General features: G+C 42.7%; 1 protein-coding gene across 3 annotated transcripts in view; it reads left to right on the forward strand.

Annotated features, from left to right (window-relative positions):
- GRIK1 (glutamate ionotropic receptor kainate type subunit 1) overlaps positions 1 to 6,972 on the forward strand; it is a 121,353-nt gene extending 114,381 nt beyond the window's left edge. Inside the window, exons 16-17 of one of the 3 annotated variants that reach the window (XM_017821903.1) lie at positions 262 to 430; positions 6,454 to 6,612. In XM_017821903.1, coding sequence (XP_017677392.1) covers positions 262 to 411 — 150 coding nt within the window. In that variant the 3' untranslated portion in view covers positions 412 to 430; positions 6,454 to 6,612. Of the gene's footprint in view, positions 1 to 261; positions 431 to 3,041; positions 3,059 to 6,453 lie in introns of those variants that run through there. The other 2 variants (XM_017821904.1, XM_017821901.1) reach the window with 2 other exon arrangements.
- Positions 6,973 to 15,304: the final 8,332 nt, after the last annotated feature.

Here is a 15,304-nt window from a genome sequence, read left to right on the forward strand (position 1 = left end):
CAGAGAGTTGAAAACCAATTATTTCAGTATCACTTTCTGGTTTCTGTCAGATAGTTTTCCTTTTCACCTGGTGAAATAAGAAGCTTAGTACTGTTCACCCTGAGCTAATCCAAAGCATTGAATACAACCTGTGACTTTTCTGTTTCCATAACTAGAGCCTCTTTTGGTTTAAATAGCTTTGGAATCTCATTCTCATGTTTGCTTTCGATTTTGCCTCTTTGGTTTATTTATTTTCTTCATTTTTCTTTTCTTGCATGCAAGGCCTTTTGTTTCTTTTACGGACTGCAGTGTAAGCAAACCCACCCGTCCAACTCCACCTCTGGCACCACCTTATCTACGGATTTAGACTGTGGCAAGTTAATCCGAGACGAGCGAGGGATTCGGACACAGCCCTCAATTCACACTGTGTAGTCAGGAGAGGAAAAAAAAGGTGTGTCCCACGGAAAACATGAAACCCAAACAGTTGGCACAGAATGGCCGATGTTGTACCCACAAGCACAGCTCCAAAGTGCCTCCTGCTTCAGCAGGAGAGCAGCGTGTGTGACGTAAATTGGCCAAGTCCCTGAAATCTGGGCAGTTTAAATGCATATCACAGAAAATAGTCACCCCCACAGCCACGAGGGAGTGCAGTAGACTGGAGTAGCTTTTAAGAATTATTACATTCTCTTATGTACAATTGTCACCTTGCCATTTCGTGGGGTAATTCACCTCTTTCAGGTAAGAAAAATTCTTTGCCTCCTTTTCATCTCCTCCCCAACCCGAGTGAAACAATAAAAGCCTCATTACTAAAAGCATGGAGAAACATTTAGCTTGGTCTCTGCTGAAGCATTCAGCAAGTGGGCCAGGCAGCTCTTTATAAACCTCCAAAAACAACCTGCAGGGCTCCATTAACTTTCTGAACCCCTGTTACAAGCAGCCGGAGATTTTTAGCTGGCATGTCTTATTCCCAGTGTCAATATTTAATGAATTTTAATTCATCCATTTAAAATTCATTAGTCAAAGCCTCCAAGTAACTATCACACCACAAAATCATATCTATCAGTTAAATTTTATGCCATGTAACCATTAAGAACATGTTCAGCAGGAGCACCCTCAGGCAACACCCAGATATACCATTAACAGGATAAATCCGTTGTCTTGCTTGAGCAATTCATGATGTTCATTGTAAGGCTTTGTAACATAGAAAACTCCTTTGTGGAAAAAAATCAGGATATCAATTTATATGAAGCAGTAAAGCTTTGCATATTGAAACACTTGTGGAATTTTTTGTGTAGCAGGTTGCCACTAGATGCTTTTTATACCCTGGAAGGATAACAGTTGGATTTTCTCCAGTCCTCAGCCAGTTGGGGGACTGACAGGGCAGGAGACAATGGAGTCCATCTGGTTTGTCCACGAAGAAAACATATGACAACAATCTGAGATACACAAAGTGTATAGAAATGCCAGCTCTAGAATGTCATGAACTGTGACAAACCTGTGTTTTCAAAACCTGATCACCTTTTATCTGCCTTTGACTGTATCCCAGGTTACCACCAGCTTCACCAATTCATCTCCCCCCCACACACCTACTTTATGTTTCCTTGCCCAATGAAGTTCCTGCTCATCACACAAGTTAATGACCTGTTTTATTGAGGGCCATTTCTGCACTTCTCTGCAATTAGAGAACTTGTTCGAGTGGGTGCCTTCACACCCAATTGCTGAGGTGCTGCAGCAAAGCTCTGCTCTCCTCTTCAGTTGTTTCTTTCATACCTGGCTCCTGGGAAAAGCCAGAGCATGGAGGGAGCTGTTTTTTCTTTCCAATACTGTTTTGATCAGCACTCCTTGTGCTGCCAGCAGGCTGAAGGTTTTTTTGTGGTTATACCAATTCTTCTCTGCTCATCCGTGGATGTGAGTGTTTATGCTCCACTCCAGATGCTGCAAGAAATTGTCTGGCTCAAAATGGCCTTTCAACTTGTTTGAATAGGGCCTTGAAAGCTTTGGTTCTTCATAAAATGCTCCTTCTTACCAGCAAAGACCTGAATTAGATGTTCTGTATATCTGATTTAAGAGACCACTTTTTATTTGCAGCTTTCCCAGTAGAAGAGACTTAAAACTAATTAAATTCAGCTCCTCTCAAGTCTCAGAGGAGAAGGAAAATGCCTAATGTGTTTATCTCCATCATTGCTCTATGCAGGAAATCTTCTGGGTTGCAGATTTGACCAGTTTTCTAATTGTTTCTCAGATTAATGAAGAACCCAGAGAATTTCTGTCACTTTTTGGGTAAACATTTTCTCATCTGTCAAGGAAATAGTCCCACTGTTGGTAACATCCATACTTTCCCTGTGTCCAGCTGTCCCCGCAGACAACTTGCCAGGCTGTGAGGAATTCCCTGTGGGAATGACAAAGCAGCTCCTCCTTTCCCTAGCACAGCCCCATCCCCAGCTACAAAAAGAGTTATCAAACAGCCTCACTTGCTCCTTAGAGCTGAGGCAGGGAGAGCTGATGTGCCAGCCCAGAGTTCTAACAAATCCCGGTTTGTAGAGGCAGTTTTTCCAGATTTGCTGTGGCTCCAGGGAAAGGCAGGTGCTCGAGGAAGGCACAGCATCCCCTGGGAAGTGTGTGACTCCTGGGACAACTCCTGCAGAGATACTACAGGCTTCAAGATCTCCCTGGAACAAAGCCCTGAAGCTTCACATCTGTAGCTCTTTGGGAAAAAAAGCAGGAGGAGAAGGGGGAGAAGGAAAACATGCCCTGTCTCAGTGAGGGTCTTGCAAAATAGGATTTTTTGTGGAGTTGTCTGGTGTGCAAATTCCCTCTCGGCAGCAAACATCAGCTCAAGCACCTCTGTTTTCAGGTTTGATCCTTGTATGGGCCATTCACTCAAGAGCTGGACTTAATGATCCTTGTGTGTCCCTTCCAAATCAGAATATCCTGTGAAATGTGTGAAATTTCCCGTGGAATTCCCTTCCAAGCATGGCTGTGGCTTCACTGGGAAGTCTTATTTGCATTTAGAAGGTTTGGGAGACCAGCAAGCAGCTTTAGTGTTGTTTTTTTTCTTGCAGAGAGGAAGCAGAGGACCAGTTTCTATAACTGAGGAAGACTTAAATTAATCCATGGATTATCATCATACTGTTTTGGCAATCTCTGCTCAATAGACTCTGACAGGTTAAAAGTTAATTTGCTGATGTCCTTGTGCAATTAGCCACCAGTGACAGAGTACTCACATGGATTCCTAATGTGCTGCAACAGCAGTTTGCTCACTAGGAAAAACTATTATGGATATTCTTCCTATGGTGCACTAGGCACAAATAAATCACTTATTTTCAGCAGAAGACACATCAATGTCCCAGCTCTGGGTCCTTCAGAGCAATGAGGGCACCGCAGAAGGAAAATCCTGACTTGCACTTCATCCTCTCTCCCTGAGCTGGTCAGAGGTTCTTCCACAATAAAACCTGGCCCACATCCTTGGATTTTCATAGTTCTCAGTTCTTCAACATAACACACTGGGCTTGGGGTGGCTTTTTTATTATTATTTGCTGGGTTTTGCAAGGTATTAATAAAATGCAATTGAAAAATCTTGTCCCCAGTGGTAGCCCAGCAGCATAAACAGCAGATTGATAAATCCTGGCTGCAGGTTCTTTTTTTTCAGTCGTTTGTACTTTATTTTTCGGTTTTGGTGTTTTTTTTTTTAAAATTCTGAATCTGTAATTATCCTCAAGCTTAAAACAGACCTGTGTTTGGAAGGATTTGGGAGCTCCATGACTAAGCTTTAATAGCCTGCTGGAGTGACCAAAGGGGAGAGAGAAAGATTCGCACATCACAAGGAGAGCAAAATCTGCTCTGTTTTTAAAGAATGACATTTCCTCTTACATGCCATGGCCTGCAGCATTTTGACACTGCCAGAATGAGAAAGTTAAGCTGGCTAAAAGCAAAATGTTAAACTTATCACTCTGTTGTAAAAGGGATCACTCTGTGCCCACTGTCCTCTCATGCTGGACAAGATCTCAAAGGTGCACTGAACAGCAGGCAAAAAAAGAGGTTTTTAAAGAAACCCTTTCAGTTTGGCTACCTGAATATGAGACTAAAAGAACAGCATATTACCCTTTGAAATTGAATTTTAATGTCAACCTCTCCCTTTAAAGATGACTTTAAAAGTGCTGTTCAGAGGGCTGGCAGGATATTGATGAACAACTGGGCAAAAGCCTAATTTTTAGGCAAGACCTAAATATCAAAGCCATCCCTAAGAATAACTTGAAGTCTTTCTGATAATATTTGTTTTAAAATTCAAGGCAGTTGGAAGTGAAACCATTGGGCACTTCACAAATCACAGAGTCAGATATTAAAACCCTGACACAGGTAATGTCAGCACTGGGTTTTAGGCATCTGTCTGCAGATGTAAAGTGATCTTCATGGGAATCTTTTGTGGCTGTAACATTGAAAGGCATTATGATAATTGCACAGGCTGAATAACAGGAATCTGTTTGGAAAATTAAAATCCAACCTATTAACAAGGCAGTAAAATGTACTATTTCATCTGCAGAAATCATCCCTGACTGCACTTTGCAGAGACTGATGGCTGTGATTAAATACACAACATCAGTAGGTTAGCAAGAGCAACAGGGAAAGAAAATAAAAATAAACCTGATCAATCCCACAGAGGGTTAATATAATCCTTTCATTATCTACCATGGAGTTCTGGATTCACTTTGTAATCTAGATTTTAAAAGCTCAATTAAAACTAAGGCAGCAGAGAGCAATAATCCACACCAAGTCAGCCACTTAGAGCATTTGGGTTTATTACTTTGGAAATAAGTGATGCTACTCTCTAAAAACAGCCTGGAGCAGTGTAGAAATAGTGTCCCTGCTAGGATGATACCTGCTTTTCCTGCTACTTCCAGAGGGGAGTGATTTGGAAACAAAAGCAGTGCCTATTCCTATTACATTTAGGGGCTGACATGAATTAATTGGAGTTTAATTGATGCATAACTCAGAACAAAAATTAAGCATCTCAAAGAAAGAGCATATTGGAGTATAAATTTGAAATATTCTGGGATCTCAGCCTGTGTTACCCACATTACAGGGAGAAGTTACACTGGAAAAGAAGGAGCACAGCCTAGTTTTAATATCTGACTCCCTGAGTTGTGAAGTGCCCAATGGTTCCGCTTCCAACTGGTTTGAATTTGAAAATAAAAATTTTCAGCAAGACTTCAAGCCTGTGGGATTCACTTCTCTGTGATTCCTTTGCTCCCTCAAGCAAATTATTTACCCTTGATCCAGGCTACCCTCAGGCTCTGGTTTGCATTTGAAAATATTCCTGTAGAATAGATGGGTACTAGGAAATCTTCAGGGGTTCTGCTTTTTAAATCATATATCTGATTTTACCTTTTTTAGCCCTGGGTAGCTGAGGTCACTGTTGGATAATTCCTGATTATGAACTGGACATTGCTCACCTTGCACTGGTTTCACTCTAGAAGGGAATTTATGTTTGATACAGAGAAATAAATAAATCTCTGCTGCCACTGCCACTTGACAATAACTGTAGTTTTGTCCTGTGTTAAAGCTGGTCAGTTCTAGAAGGGTTTGGTAGGAAGAATTTATTCAGCTTGATGAAGGCAAGGTGGTTAAAGTTTTGGTTCACACTGCTGCCATCACTTCATTTTATACATAAATAATCTATTCATATATATTTGCACGGAACAATTTTTTATTTGCATTGTCAGATACTTCCACCTAATGCCTCCTTTTGTATTTTATTTGTGTTACATGTAATCATTCCAGCTGTAGATTTTAAAAGATGTTTCCACGTACTCTGAAATGTCTTTGTTAATGTTGTGATGGTGGGAAGAGAAAAGATCTCTTCTTTCTCTCTAAACTATTCAGCTCCCTTATTCCTGTGGCAATTATCGCATTTTTCCAACACACAGTGTTTAAAAAGATTCTTTCCTAAGAAAGAAGAGGATTGAGGGCTGTGCTGTATGGTAGAAATAATTTCATGAGGAGAAAATAACTAAACCACAAAAAAAAAAATTATCTTCAAAACCCATATTCTTTGTTTTCTCCTGTATAAACTTTTTGTTTGGTTGGTTTTTGTCACTGTTATGTTTTTGTTTGGTTGGGTTTTTTTGTTTTGTTTTTTTGGCTTTTGTTTTTTTGTGACTGAGGTTCATGGCATTTAAAACAAGATCTCTTTTCTTTTAAGGTCAGGAGGAAATGAAAAAGGGTAAGTTTTATGATATGGCAAATGTGTAGAATTCCAGAAACATTCATAACATAAACATTCAGCTACACTTAGTGGAGGCCAAGTTGGGAGGTTAAAAATGATGTGTAGAGTCACCTGTTGCACCCTGGGGGGCTTGTTCAAAGCTGGGTCTCAGCAGAGAAGCTCCCTGAGCCCAGCTCAGGTCTCTGCTTCCCTCAGCCAAGGGTTTGGCCTGTGCTGGACAGGGTTTTAATGCCATTTCCATCTCCCACCAGTGTCTTTCTTTCAATGCCATCATGGAGGAGCTCGGAATTTCCCTCAAGCACCAGAAGAAGCTGAAGAAGAGGTCGAGGACAAAGGGGAAATCCTCCTTCACGAGCATCCTCACGTGTCACCAGAGGAGGACCCTGAGGAAGGAAACCATCGCGTGAGCACCAGGAAACAGCGGGAACCAAACGAAAACAAGACCAGACAAAACAAAACCAAAACAAAATGGAAACAAGACAAAGCAAAACACAAACATTGCTGCCTACAAGTGGTGGGATTTCTGAAAAAGAGACTTTTCACGTTGTTCTTCAGGAATTCTCTGTGGTTTCTTTTTTTTAACCTAGAGGTACAGCAGTTGGAATGCTCTCCTGGACTGATGTACTACTAATCCTCTGGGAAGTGGCTCACTCTTTCTTTTGGGATGGATTTGTACGCTCACCTGGTTTGCATCTACCCCCCTCCCCGTGCATCGCTGTGTGTGCTTTCTAAATAAATCAATAAACAAGAGACAGGGTTCTTTTTTCCAATAATCTGAGAGTGGAACTTGTGTTTTTCCCCCTCTGAACAAAAGATTGCAGTTCTACTGAGCACAAAGAACTACTGAGTTGTTTAGAAACCAGGTCCCAGAAAACCTAATTCATACCATTGACTCATAAACCATGACTACAAAAATGTATTAAATACAACAATGAGGATTTTTTATTTTCTCTGATATTATAAGGATAGGATGACATCATAGCCTCTTCAGGCTCATTTCTGTGAGAAACCTGTTTTTCCTTATCCCCTTTCCACTGCTTTTAAAATGCCATGACTGCGAGTGCTGTGTGTTGAAAAAGAAAAATCAAAATCACCCAAGGAATGATCAGTGAGCAGGGTTGACATGATCACACTGCTTCATCCTCCTTCTCCTGATGCCAATAAAGCAATTCTTGACTCCTAGATATCAGGGCTGAGAATATTCAATTTATAACAAACCATGACCACAAAGATATCAAATTTGACAGGAACACAACTCAGGAATTGAAACCTTTTCCTGCAGCTAAGGGGGGGGGGCACCAACAAAATGTTTTAACAGCAAAGAAGAATTTTAGTCTTTTTTTTTTTTTTTTTTTTTTTTGTGAAGGAAACTCTGAAGAAGCGATGCATTAGAATTAGAGCAGCAGATCTTCCCCTTCCCTCCCCATGAAAAGCTGTACCTTTATATTGCAGTGAGGTGAAACACATTTGTACTAATTTCTATGTTGTCTCTGTGATTAATCCTGGTGTTCCAGGGGCTTTGTTGTGCCAGCTGGTTTGCTCTGGAGATGCTGTGGAAGGAAAAGGGGTGGAATTCAGGCATGTCCACACTCCAAGGGATGAGAATGGGTGTAGGACACACGTGCCTCTCGTGCTCCCTGTATCCCTGCCTTCCAACACAAGTTATATATAAATAGACCTGCTCTTCCAGGGCTATACCACCACCTCAAATCTTAAGGCAAGGCTGGAAAAAGGGGACTGGAGCCACTGATTGCTCTCCTGCACAGCACAGAGAGCTGTGTCAATAGTATTTGCTTCAGCTCGTGGCAAGGTTCATTACCCAGCTGCTTCAACCAAGTGTTAAGTTTTATTGTCTCTCTGACATTCCTTCCCCCCAGGGAACTTCATGCTTACCATTGATTACCTTTCCCTTGTATCCCTGTATCCATGGACATTTCCTCTGCAAAAGGAGAAAGTGAAGTGAAAGCCTTTGAGTGGAAAATCTCTCCTCCACCTTCACCTCCCACCACCACTCCCACAGCCCCCTGGCAGCCTGCAGTGGATGGGCTTGCTTACAAAGCTCTGCTTCAGATGTGATAATTTCAATGTTATTATAGACTAGAACCCCTCTCCCTCCATTCAACCTTTCCACAGGGATCCAAGCTCTAAAACTCCTGCTATTAGACCCATTTTCCCCAAGGCTCTCTGTGATTACTCCCCATCCTTCTCAAAATGTGATGCTCAAAACTAGATCTGCTTTTCCACCCATGTTGAGCTGGGTGGGAAAACATCTTGTGTCTTGAAGGTCATCCAGGCAATGAGAACTTCAGCCCGAGTTTAGGGGCATCACCATGTGGAATTGCACATTTTTGGGTTGGGTTGTTGGGGTTTTTATTATTCTGAACAGTTTCCCCAAAGTGCCAAGGGCAGTTTGTACCCAGTCCTGCTGGTTGCCTGAACCAGCTGGGTGATGCCTGTAAATACAGCAAACACACTTCCTAAAAACCATCCAGAAAGGAGACTCAGAGGGGGGATGGAGCTCTGTAGACCCCTCAGTTGGAGAATAGGACATTTAACAGCACTTTTGGCTGCCACTGTCCTCTGGTCCAGTGCCCTATTTGTATCTGAAAATGTCATGAGGGCTGGATCAAAGGCTTATTAAAGACCCTTTCCCTCACCCACAGGGCCCTTAAAGCTCTTAAAGAAATTCATCAGATTAACAAGACCAGGTTTTGACAGATTCATATTAATTCTTGCTCATTTCCTACCACTTAATTAAGAATCAGTTATTTCATGCAAGTAAGTCAAACTGGATTCTTCTTTCCCTGTCTTTGAAGGTAGGAATTATTTTTGCTGTTTTCCAGCATTTCTTCTGGACTTTATCTATCCTTTAGGAGTTTCTCTCAGGAGGTTTGGAGCAGTGAGTTCTCTGGGAAAGGAAAGTGAAGGGTGTCTTTAAAGTGACTTCAGTAGGAGGCTCAAACATCAGTGCTTGCTTTTGGGAAGTTTAATCTGCTGTATGCATCAGGCTGGTAAGCAATGATTAAGAAAAGCAGCCCCCGGCTGTGAGATCTCAGAGAGAATCTCATAATAGGTAGTTTCATTTATTTATGTCATCATCAGGTTGCAAACAGGCCATCCAGGCCACCAGCACCATTCTAATGCCATGATTGAAAAGCAGGTTATTATTTTTCAGTCTGTGTTAACTCTATTGCTCTGCCATCCACGGCCTCCAGCCAAGATATTTTTAAATGACTAGGCTGAAAGTGATAAAAGATTTATGATCAAGCCCTTTTTTTGATTTTTTTTTCCCCATCAGTATTAGTGGTCTCTAACATTTATAAAAAGGTGCTGGGGAAAAAAAAAGAAGCTCCTTTTGCTGTCTGGGAAGAAAATGTATATCTATAAAGTGAGCAGCACAGCACCACTTTGTTGGCCTGTGGCTCTCATGCTAATTGGCCTCCTTTTGGGAAAGCACAGAAAGGGTTAAGATGAGGCTGTGAAGGAGTTCAAAGGACATTTGTTCCCAGTGATGCTCCTGCCTCAGTGACCCACCGCCCTGTGGGGACCTTTTCCCACTTTCCTGGGATGTCCCTGTGCTCCCCTGGCCTTGGCACAGCTCAGAGCACCCACAGACCTGTGGGGAGCTTAGAACCACCTTGTCTCCCACCCTGAGCCAACAGAATATTTTATATTTCAGCCAGCTGATACTGCAGCAGAGGAAAACGCTCAGGGATGCATTTATATCCCACTGGTATTTAAGGATTCAGCTCTGGGCTGTCCTGATTCAGAGCTGTGACCTTTCCTACCCCTCTCCAAACGTGTTTAGGTTGCCAGCTTGGCTCAAACACTGCCCGGGCTGGCCCCAGCCCCACACATCCATGCACAAACAAACACTCCTCTGTGCCCACTGGATTCCCAGCCAGGCCACCCTCCCTCTTTTCTGTATGTCAATGTGCTTAAAGCAAACCCAAATCCTTTCCTAAAGAACCTCCCCTGCTGCAAACCAAGCTGCATCCCTGGTTGTTTTTTTTTCCTTGGTTTCAGATGCTACTTAAAAATTCTCTCCATGACTGAGACAACTACTTTGTCCTGAGGAAGGAGGGACAAGCACAGGGAGTTGTACTTATTGATGTAGCAGCAGAGATGATTGCAGTGACCTTCTCACTCTATCCCAACAAATACTCTTTTCCTGCCTGTTTTCCAGAGCATGAGAGAGAAGCCTGGTTAGGGATTACCCATTAGGAAATCCAATGTCCTCATTAGATCTCTGTCTTGGCAGCAGCAGCAGCTCAGCATCCCTGTTGGTTATAAAAGAGAAATACAATATTGACAGATGTTTCTGAATGTGTTTCATTCCAGGAATGCCCTTGTTTTAGTGTCAGTGATCTTTCCCGTACACCCTGTGGGCTTAGGAAGGTTTTAACACCCTTATTTAACACCCTTAACTTTCTTGAGAAAGTGGGGAGACGGGCACAGTGGAAGAGAAGGAATGTTGGAAATATCTGAGTGACTTTTAAGGGCCCAGCCCAGAGTGTGATTCAGAAGATATTCCAGAACAAACAAGGATCAGCTCACTCTCTTTTGGGGCTTCTGTCAGGGGCCTGCATCTTGTGGGTCTGTAGTGAACCTCTAATCCCATGGGGTGTTTATTGACTGTTGAGCTTGGCTTTTAATTACTCACTGTCGAGCTGATTCCTCAGTGATCAGGACAGCCACAATTTAGAGACCCGTCACTCACAGTTTTATTTTACTGATTGATAAAGATGCAGCTGGTTTTGCCTGCTGATGAATTGATTCGAGGTACACTCAAGTCACCTCCCCAGATCCAAACCCCATCATCATTAGCACAAATGTAATGCAGCTATTAAGGTGCGAAGCTCTCCCTTGCATTTCTATTTTGGCTGTCCAGCTAAAGTCTGTGCCAAATAGGAGCTGTGTTGTTTAAAGAACTTAGAAGCCCAAAGACACAGGTAGAGCCTTGTAGAATATTCAAAAGCAGTTGCTTAAATCAATGTGATTGTGGGGGGGTTTTTTGTTTGGGATTTTTTTTTTTAAACCCCAAAATCACAACTCTGTGATTTAACTTAATTATAGTTACCTATCTACTGTGTCTCTGGAAAGGGACAAATGTGAGAAACCACATTTAATGCTGCCTGGTAAATGTACCCCCAGTACACCCACCTGGAAAGTTGTGGGTTTTTGTTTTTTTCTTGTTCTGCATTCCCTGTTCTCATTTTTAAGAATCTTTGTTCTGTGGAAATAGGGAATTTGGTATAAACACAGGTCTGTAAGCTTTCAGTTCAGTTCCAGAGGAGGACACCAAGATTATCAGAGGGATGGAGCAGCTCTGCTGGGAGGAAAGGCTGAGAGAACTGGGACTGTTCAGCTTGGAGAAGACAAACTTCAGGGTGACCTAATTGTGGCCTTCAAGGACCTGAAGGGGCTACAAGAGAGATGGAGAGAGATTATTTAGAAGGGCCTGGAGTGACAGGATAAGGGGGAATGGCTTTAAACAAGGTATAGATTGGATATTAGGAAGGAATGCTTGGCTGTGAGGGTGCTGAGGCCCTGGCACAGAGAAGCTGTGGCTGCCCCATCCTTGGAAGTGTCCAAGGTGTCCAGGTTGGATAGGGCTTGGAGCAACCTGAGATAGTGGCAGGTGACTCTGCCCATGGCAGGGAGTTGAAATTAATGATCTTTAAGGTCCCTTCCACCTCAAATCATTCTATGAATCTATGGAAATGATAAAGCCAAAGAGAGGGGCTGTTGCTCCTTGTTGCAGCCAGCACCGAATTCCCCTTTCTTCAAAGAAAACAGCATCTTTTGAGAAGGCAAAACCTTAAATATCCAGAGAAAGAAAACCAGGTTGCCTAGCAAGTAAACAGCAAGAAACACTGCTACCAAAGCTGCCTCAAACTTAGTCACCCTTCTGCAGGTCAGCACCTTTGTGGTTTCCTCACTTCCAGCGCAGTAGTTTTTCACGGGCTACCAGCTCTAAATGAGAATGGAGGCTTTCCATCTGAAGGAATGATGTCTTTAGCAGTTAATCTCTCTAATCACGAGGTTTCCTAACTGCTAATCTAGCGTTTTGTTATGCAGCAGGGATTTACCCCGCTCCATTCAATCAGGTCGCACGTCAGATTAATGTCCTGCTCCCAAGGCAGGGGTCGGGGTTGGGTCCCCCCCACTCCTGGCCAGGGCAGAGGGCTGCGGAGAACATCTGCATCCTGCAAATCCTTCCAGCGGATTTCACACTCCGAGGTGTTGACCGGGCTGCCATTTATTCCTAACAAACATCGTGAATCTGCATCTCCGCCAGAACAACAACATTAAGAGGTTCTACCGCTTTTGAGGAGAGACAAAAAGCATAGGGAGCGAGTTTCACGTGCTTTTCACAGAGGCTCCTCTTGTCAAAAGGATGTCACCACACTAAGTCCCCCGACACGGCAGCTTTCTGTACCACACACTTGTTTTCTGCTTCCCTTTCTGAATGAATAGAAAACTACCTCTCTTTAAAAAATTAAACCCCAGATCCATGATTGATTAAATAATCTTCCTGTGCTGATTAAATCAGTGTGAGCATCTCTAGGGGAGGCTCTGAGGCTTTTCCAGCATGCTGTCACTGCCCCTACTTTTCCCAAATGATTACCTACCTTTCTCCACACAAAAATGTCACCCCAGACTGAGCCCCACAAGGTGATCTTTGCTCCCCACTGGACCCCAAAGTTACCTCCTCACTTCAGTGCATATCTGGAGCTCAGCAACTGTAATCCATCCAGAAGGCCCAGTAGGATAAAGCCAAATACAAAGCTTTATCTGACTATTTAATTAAAGACAGCAAACTTGTCCAACTATTGATGGCTAAATTATCTCTCCCAGTTTCTGTTCTTAGCATGCAAAGTGCCCACACCTCCACACCCCTGCACAGAGTTTGACTGACACCCCAGAGCCACCACACTGGTATTTCAAGGGTCAAGACTTGCTCAGGTATGAAGAAAAATTCCCTGGAAGATGCTCGCTGACAGCAGCACTTGCTGACAGCTGACATTATCAAAATAAAATCACTTAAAATAAATCCCTAATGAGCGTGACCTATTTGCCACTTAATTATCTACAGGCTAAATTCAGTAAATATGCCCTTTTGTTCTGTGTTCTTTCTATTGATTTTAATGAGAGCTACTGGTAAGAAAGAGAAATCCAACAGGAGGACTACATTAATTATTTAGGTTGCTTTCAGCTTTATCTCTGTGGGGAGTTACCAGTGGATCACTAATAGATCCACCTCACATGCATGATTTTTTTAAACAAAGCTGGAAGAACATGCCCACGGTGGTTTATCTCTGCAGGAAATGCCACAGTGAAAGGGAATATTCCCAACAGCACTTTGGGGTATTTCCCTGACCTGGAGTCAAAGGCAGTGAGGCTGGAGGGGCTTTTGCTCCTGGCTTTGATATGGACATGGACCAGTGTTCGGAAGGGACACTGGGTGAGGATGAGCCACCAGGACACACCAGCACCAAAGATGGAGGCAATTCCTCATTTAATGCATCTAAACTAGGTACATTGTGCAGGGGCAGCAGCTGGGCTTGTTTGTTCCTGCTTTTGGCTCTCTTTTGCTGCAGAGACACACAGCCAGTGCCAGTGTCTGTCAAGCCTTGAGAAACTCCAGCTCCTGCAAACTCACTCTTAATATTTAAATGCAGATTTCAGGCAGGTGAACAATTAAGTCTGAAAAGTGACATATAAATTGTTCCTGTGTTGTGTTGTCTGCTTGGATCATGTGCAGCCGTTCTGTGAAAGAGTTTAAAGATGAAGTAGCTGACAACACATCCCAAAATTTAAATAATGCAGGGACTGTAAGAGATTCTGCAAACCTGTGACATGGATCTGCTGGTTTGAAGCATCAAGCAGCTCTTGGCTGGAGCTGTGACGAGCACAGTTATGCTCATAAAATCAAACATGACTTTTCAGCCTAATCCACAGTTCTGAAATTATTTATATCAGAGCTTTGCCCAGTCTTAATTCAGCCAAGGCGAGTGTGTGAAGTGACTTGCCATGAAAAATGCTGTCTACATTTAGCTGAGGTTACCAATTTCCCCAAAGTTTCCAGGAGAATCTGCATGTCATTTGCAATGGATTAACTATTATTTGGCAGGCTATTTGTGCAGGGAATTGCTGACATTTTGAAAAGAGCTGTTTGATGATTTAACACAGCCTTAAAACGTGACCTTTGATTTATAAAAAAATGCATATAAAGTGGGTAAAATGAGGTGCTGAACTCACTGCATCAGTCTTGTCTGGGAGCTGGGCGTCCTTTCTCCTCCTGCTTTCCTCACTTCCCAAGTTCTCTGCAGGAAGATTTGGGTGGATTTCTCAGGTACAGATCTGAGCCTCATCCATCCTGCAGTGCTGTCTCAAGATATTAATAAACAACGATGCTGACCCAGTGCCAAAGCAGCAGCAATATGTGTAATTCTTAATATTAATAGATGATCAATGTTTCTTCAACTTAGGCAGTGTTGGGGTTTATTTTAATAAATGACTGCACTTCTACATCCTGTGATCCTGTGAAATCTCTGCTCCTGGTGAAACATCTCCCTGAGTTTCCCCAGGGAACTGCCTTACACCTCCCTATATTCCACTGCTTCTTGTTGTGATCTTTGAAAGAATATAGAAGATTAATGTATCAACAGCAGCTTGGGAGTTAAAGGTTGTTACGGGCATTTTCCCTTCAAATCTGACCTTCTAGGATTATTGGAAAGACCACAATAATTGGATACATACATATATATACATATGTTTAGGCAAGATCTTTTCTGCTCTTCCTGGATATAGTGCAATGCTATACAGGGAGGCCAGAAAATTGGACTGGAAGGAGTCATGAGAGGTCACTTAGTTCCCCTGCACCAAAGCAGAGCTGCAGATATCCACGTATTCCTGACAGATGTTGATATTTAATTCCTCCAGTCAAAGAGAATCCTAAAAGTCTTGGGGGGGTCCCCTTCTGGGCAAGAAATAGCAATATTAGTGGTTCCTAAGGATTTTCCTTAGGATATCAAAACAAGAAATAAATCGTAACTTTTTTGGATGCCGTAGTAGAGGAAGGAGAAGAAATAGCAT

This window comes from Lepidothrix coronata, unplaced genomic scaffold, assembly GCF_001604755.1.
Source record: "Lepidothrix coronata isolate B3197 unplaced genomic scaffold, Lepidothrix_coronata-1.0 Scaffold93, whole genome shotgun sequence".
Classification (NCBI taxonomy): Eukaryota; Metazoa; Chordata; class Aves; order Passeriformes; family Pipridae; genus Lepidothrix; species Lepidothrix coronata.